Below are 6,193 nucleotides of genomic sequence, written 5' to 3' on the forward strand. Positions count from 1 at the left end.
TAGGGTTTGGGCTCAAAACTCCCCAGCTCTGACCCATGAAATGGTCTGCACATTCATGCAGACCCTGTGCTGGGTGCATCCAAACGGGACACATTTGCCCACCTCTTAATTCAGTGAGAAGTCAAGTGGACAATGTCTTTGATGATTCAAAGCTGATGAACTTTGTGAATGCATTCGGCTCTGGCTTGAGCTCATGGAGATGGGGGGGTCTTTGTTATTACAGAACAGAAGATTGTGTGTGCTTGACAGGGAGGAGTTAGGGAGAGAGAGAGAGAGAGAGAGAGGAAAAGAATGAACAAGAAAACATACTGCTCTTTAATTCCTGCATTTTTTGCAAGTCAAAAAACTGAAACCTGAATTCTTAAAGTAGATTCCAGGTTCAACCCCTTTCTTGTCCTCTTAACTGAGAACAAGTGCTCTTAGTCTTATGCATTGGTGGTAGGGATGGGTGTGTGTTGGGGTAGGGAGATTGATTCAGCATTCATTATCTGTGAGTAGATTTTCACCCACAGCCACACACATTTGCTTGCTGTAGATGGAAAGTCTGCATTACTATGAAGATGCTATTGTTTGGCTGGTGTGAAAAGCAAAGGTGTGTGAGTTTTAAATATGCAAGGAATCTTTGAAATCCCTCCAGTCACATTTGATTGATAAATTTGTCTTTCATTGGAGATGCTCCACCCTTGTGACACACATAATTCAAATTGTTCCCTTTTGTAAGTGATGGTGTTTTAATAGATTGAGGTGATGAATTCTGTTCTGTCTCACTTCTAGGTGGATACCCTCCGTCATGTTATCAATCAGACGGGAGGCTACAGTGATGGCCTTGGAGCAAACTCACTGTACAGTCCACACAACTTAAATGTGAGTACCCCGGGAGCCCACTGTGGGAATGAACAAGTTAATAGTCACTGGACTTGGCTCCACATCTTGTTGGCAGTTGAGGATGGCAGTATCTTTGCTATGGCTTCAATTTATAGACCTCAGTGCTTGATGTTTGTTACCTAGCTGTCCTTTGAAGTCCTCTCAGATGCCCAAAAGGGGCTGGTGTCCTATCGGGAGTGGGCATTTAAGTACCGGCTCATTAAGATGCCATTTCCCAGCAGTCACGCTCTGTTCAGAGATGGTGGGAAACAGGTCATTTATCTTAGAATCAAGCAGCAGGAAAATTCCCCAGCACAGAGCAGGTGAAGGTGATAACCTTGGAGACCCAGCATATCAGTAGCCATGCTAAACAAAGAACCCCATTCTTCCGGCAGCTGACTGGGCTGTGGGCTTGGGGTGCAACATGTAACCTGTGAGTTTAATGGCCCCTCTGCTTTAACATAGAGCAACCTTTGCTACTGATGCACAAGCTTTCCCTTGCTTCCTACCCTGGTGTGGATGGAGATGGCAAACACACAGCTCTGTAAAGGAGGTATCAGGAGCAGAGAGGAGGAGAGTGGCCTCCCTTTTAGGGCCTTCCTTTGCTCTAAGAGTAAATATTAATGACTTAAAAAGTGATTGAGGATGTTCAATTGTAAAGGAAAAAAAGGACCATTAAATACTCAAATCTTTTACATTTGAGATGTCAAATCTTTCTTTTTGGGTTTATAAATAACTCATAATAACCCACAACAAGCCATATAAAAAGCCTTTTAGTTGCATTTCTCCTTTTTCATTTAAGTGTTTTGAAATGCTTCAGAGAATGTGCGATATCCTTATCAACATGATAAAATATGAAGTCGTGATTGCCTGCAGCATTTTACAGACATGAATTCCATCTTCACTGATGAGGCCTGATAAGACGCTGTTGTATAATACAGTGCATAATCTCAAACCACCAGAGTAAGGATTAATTTATTTTGAAAAAGAAAAAAAAGAATGCTCGTTGACAACCTCTCCTGCAGCTGCCATGCAGGGAGAAATATTGTACATTTGTTGTTTATAAGTTTGGATAAAAGAGGACTGATGTTTACTTCAGATGGGATCTCTTTATGCTTGGATGTGTGTAAGACTTCCTTTTCCTAAGGAGACTCTCATACCTGAGAGGAAACAGCATACCCTTTAGATAGGGGACACACATGGGCTTGTCACCACCCAGCCTGGCATGATTGAAGCTTTCAAAAACAGTGCCATGGCTTATTCTTTCATCTTATTTCCCTTTCCTACCCAGAATTTGATATCTCAAGCTGCAGTTTTTTTTTTTCATTTAGACTACCAGCCCTTTAGGTTTTCTACCCACCCTTCTCCCTATTGCCTGCCTACCCCTCTTTCTAGCCCTCACCCTTGGATCTAGAGCAGTGGTTCTTAACCTGTGGGCTGTGACCCCATAGGGGGAGTTGAATGACCCTTACATAGAAGTCACATATCAGGTATCCTGCATAGCAGATATTTACATTATGATTCATAATAGTAGCAAAATTACACTTATAAAGTAGCACTGAAAATGATTTTGTTGTTGGCGTCACCACAACTTGAGCTATGTTAAAGAGTGACAGCGTTAGGAAGGTTGAGAACCACTTAGAGAGATGGGAGGGCTTTTATATGCAGAACTATGCAGCAAAACAGAAGACAAGGTGTTTTTTAAGGACAACATGGGCTTGGAATGTGACTCCACGGCAGAGAACTTACCTAGCATGCTCAAGACCCTGGGATCCAGACCCAGTTCCAGGAAGCAGCAGCAATCACACACACAAACAACTATTGTTGGGGAAGAAGCAGTTGTCATGCCCAAAAGACCTTCATGTGGACTCTCTGGAGAAATTGCAGATGGACAGGAGGGAGGCCGACAACCAAGGAGTTCTGTGGGGTGTGGGTGTGGGGCCAGGCTAGCTGGAGCCCCGGGGACGGAATCAGACAGCTCACCCTTGCCTTCCTTCCAGAAAGGCTTGCCCCATCAGTTCTGCTCAGTGTTCCCCAACTCACAAGCCCAGCACCTCCCTCTTCTTGACTGACATAAAAATACGTAGCGACAAGCTGTCTGCCACAGCAGAAATCTGATCAGACATTGATTTCAGCAATTGCCTCTATAGGGCGAGACATGAGGCAAATTTGTTTCTGAGTACTGTTAGTGCTGGTGCAGGTCCACAGCGGGAAGGGCCAGCAGCATGTGGCGGGCAGCAGCACCATCCCAACGAGGGGCTCCACTTGCAGATAATTGGAAAACTGATTTGAATAGCATGTACCCTTCCACAGTTCATACATTTTCATTCTGGAAGATCCTATTTGGAGGGAAATTCTGGCTTTCATTTTCCAAGGGTTACATTAGCTGACTGTCAGGCATATATGGGAGAAGTGTGGGCAGTTTCTCCATGGGAACAGTGATGAAGCTGGCTTGAGTGTCTGTTTCCTGGAGCTCAAGGTTGCACCAAGGCATCATGTTGTGTTTCCCCACTGCCTCTCCTGAAAGGTTGCTTTTGAGTGGTGGTTTTTACTGGCAGATCAGAGGCCAAGCTCCATGTCAGCTTGGGACTAGCTGAAGTCATCTTCACCAAGCTGATTTATCACCCAATCTTTACTTGATGGGATGGATTTGTTTTACATACATTTAATCCCACTTTAACACATGCTTCCAACTCCTGCCAAAGCGGGTTCAGAAAATACATTTTGCTAATGCATCTTTGCTCTCGTGATGTCGTCTGGGTGTTCTAAATTGGGAAGTGGAATTAATATGTAGACGTGCACACACTGAACTGTGCCTCTCCTTTCAGGCTAATGGAGGCTGGCAGGACGCAACAACTCCATCTTCTGTGACTTCTCCTACGGAAGGCCCGGGCAGCGTGCACTCGGATACCTCTAACTAATCCCCGGGGCTTTCCCAGCTGACATGCCTTGATAAGCGCCTTCAGAGCAATAGGAGGAGGAGGAAAGCGTTTTGTAACCCACCACCTACAGCTTTACTGTAAACCTTGTCTTCTTAGAGAACTCGGGAAACCTGTTTTTTAAGGAATCATTATCATTTGTATTTAAACTTAAGACACACATTTAAAAGAAAGCACTTTATCCAATTAGGCCAAGATGTAACATTGTTGACAGTTCTGTGACTGTTTCATCATAATTTATTATCGATCTTTTACATTAATGGTTCCACAGTTGCCAGTTACTTGGCCTTAAGGGTAAGAAGTACAGTCTGTGCTAGACCCTGATTATAGTGTGTGCAAGGTTCACCTTGCCTGAGCTGAACCCCTCAGATTTCCATGCAGAGTCCTTGTCGTCCTCATGTCACCGATGGGCTTGGAGGGGAGGCGCCGTCTGCTGCCTCTCCTAAGGAAGGTGTTTCAGAACTTCCCTCGTCATGTTTGTGTTGTAATTAGGTCTAAGACTGGTGGCCTCCTTTCTCCCTCTGAAGCACGAGAGCTCAGAGTCTGCGCTGATGAGACCACGGATCCAGATTGCCCTGAGGTGAAGATCTCGCTGCTACAGAGGTGCAAACAAGACCTGTCTGGGTTTGACCATGTGCGCTGGGTGCTGCACAGACTTGTCAAGGTGTGCTCGACCTCTGGGCAGCCTGGGAAGGCCCTGCTCTCGGGAGTGCTGTATATAGTGTAGCAAAAGAGTATTTATACATCCCACCAATCAAAACACAGCTTTATTACCTCATGCGAACTCATTCAAACCAATAGAATCCCAACATGTTCTGTAGCTTAGAGCGCTCACTTACTACCTCTGAACAATACTCACGCTGTAGTTTGTCTCTTTCTTATCTTTTTGCATCTTGTAATTAACTTTGTTTCCCTTCACAAAATGTAATGTACATTGTAATCTTTTAAAAGAAAACTCAGGGTTGCTTTTGCAACCTTTAAAAAGCCGAGATCGGCATCGTTGGGTCTGACTCTTAACACAGGATCAGCCAAGCTGTTGTAAATACTGAGAAGCGTTTGAATGTCCTTCATCTTGTTATTAATCCATAAAGAAAAAAAGAAGAAAAAAAAAGGCGGGTTCTTGTGATGCGTTCAGATGCAGTATTCAGCACTGTACATTTCACCTGTGTGGCGGGCCCTCTCCTCCTTTTGTATTGTATGCGATTCTGAAACTGACTGAGTCGTGACAATAATTTGTGGCGGTGATTCTGATGTATTAAAAGCGTTCCGTGTTCCTTTCTACTGGCTCACACCCTGGATTGAGAAGTCTTCCTTGTGGTAGTTATATGTAGTTTCAAACATGAATAAACTTTGCTTTCCTGATTAAACCTGAATGCCATGCGTGTCTCTACTCCTTGAGCCAGCACAGGCGTGGGATGGAGGTTGTGGAGAGGGCACATGTCTATAGAGATGAGGGTGGCAGTGAAGCTAAGTGGCTGACTGATGTTCCTGGTGAGGCCTTTGACCATCCACTAGACCATCTCACAGCCCTTCCCATGTTTATGGACTGAGAAACTGAAGCCCAGAACTGAGACAACCTGGGCCTGCTGCCCTTGGCACTTACATTCCTCTGACCTAATGTGGCTTTGGAACTTGCTAGATGGTCTTTTGAAAGGCAAGAGTCTTGTCCTGTTCACTTCTTTAACTAGCTGAAGATGAGCAAAGGTTTGGAAAGAGTGGACCTCACCTGCCAATCAAAAGGTAACACCCCTTCACCCTTCTCCCTATGTCTTAACATTCTCAGTTTGCAATATGTACAACCAGCTAGATGTTTTTAACAGATTGAACACTATTTTTGTGTTACTCAGGTTGTAATAAAGTCCATATATTTGCATACATGCTTGTCACTAATGTCCAAATCTTTATAATAAAAGAGGCCCATTGCAGATAATTGGCCTGTTTACTATATCTCAAGGAAATTGACTCACAGGAAATCAGATTAATGTTAATCAGTTGCAGCAAATGTCTATGATAAATATATCTGTTTTCCTATTTCAGCTGGTAGAACCAGGCAGAACAAGGGCTGGGGCCGCCGCCCCCATTAATCTTGCAGCAGTTATTCTGTGCAGATAAACTTTATAAAATAGATTGCCCTCCACAGCTGTCCTCCCTCATGTGAGTGCTCAGCCTGCCCATAGGAATCTCTCCCATGGCTAAACAATCATTTGCATGATTCAATTAGCTTGTAGGTTAGCCTTTCTTATTTTTGTACATGAAATAATCCCTGGGCTGTTTGGCTTTACAAACTAGATCCCGTGGAAATGTCACATACAGATGCACACACACAAATTCATCTTCTGTAGCATTCCCAGATACCCAAGGACCATCTTGGCTTTTGTCTTGGGTCAGCC

At 44.1% G+C, this 6,193-nt stretch overlaps 1 protein-coding gene across 2 annotated transcripts in view; it reads left to right on the forward strand.

The window, feature by feature from the left end:
- Window positions 1–5,176, forward strand: part of Pbx3 (PBX homeobox 3) — a 190,654-nt gene extending 185,478 nt beyond the window's left edge. For both annotated transcript variants that reach the window (XM_085681327.2, XM_085681328.2), the window contains 2 exons: window positions 775–864; window positions 3,693–5,176. In XM_085681327.2, the coding sequence (XP_085537453.1) occupies window positions 775–864; window positions 3,693–3,785 (183 nt within the window). In that variant the 3' untranslated portion in view covers window positions 3,786–5,176. The remainder of the gene's footprint in view (window positions 1–774; window positions 865–3,692) is intronic.
- Window positions 5,177–6,193: the final 1,017 nt, after the last annotated feature.

The sequence above is a fragment of the Myodes glareolus genome, chromosome 21, assembly GCF_982192425.1.
Source record: "Myodes glareolus chromosome 21, mMyoGla1.1, whole genome shotgun sequence".
NCBI lineage: Eukaryota > Metazoa > Chordata > Mammalia > Rodentia > Cricetidae > Myodes > Myodes glareolus.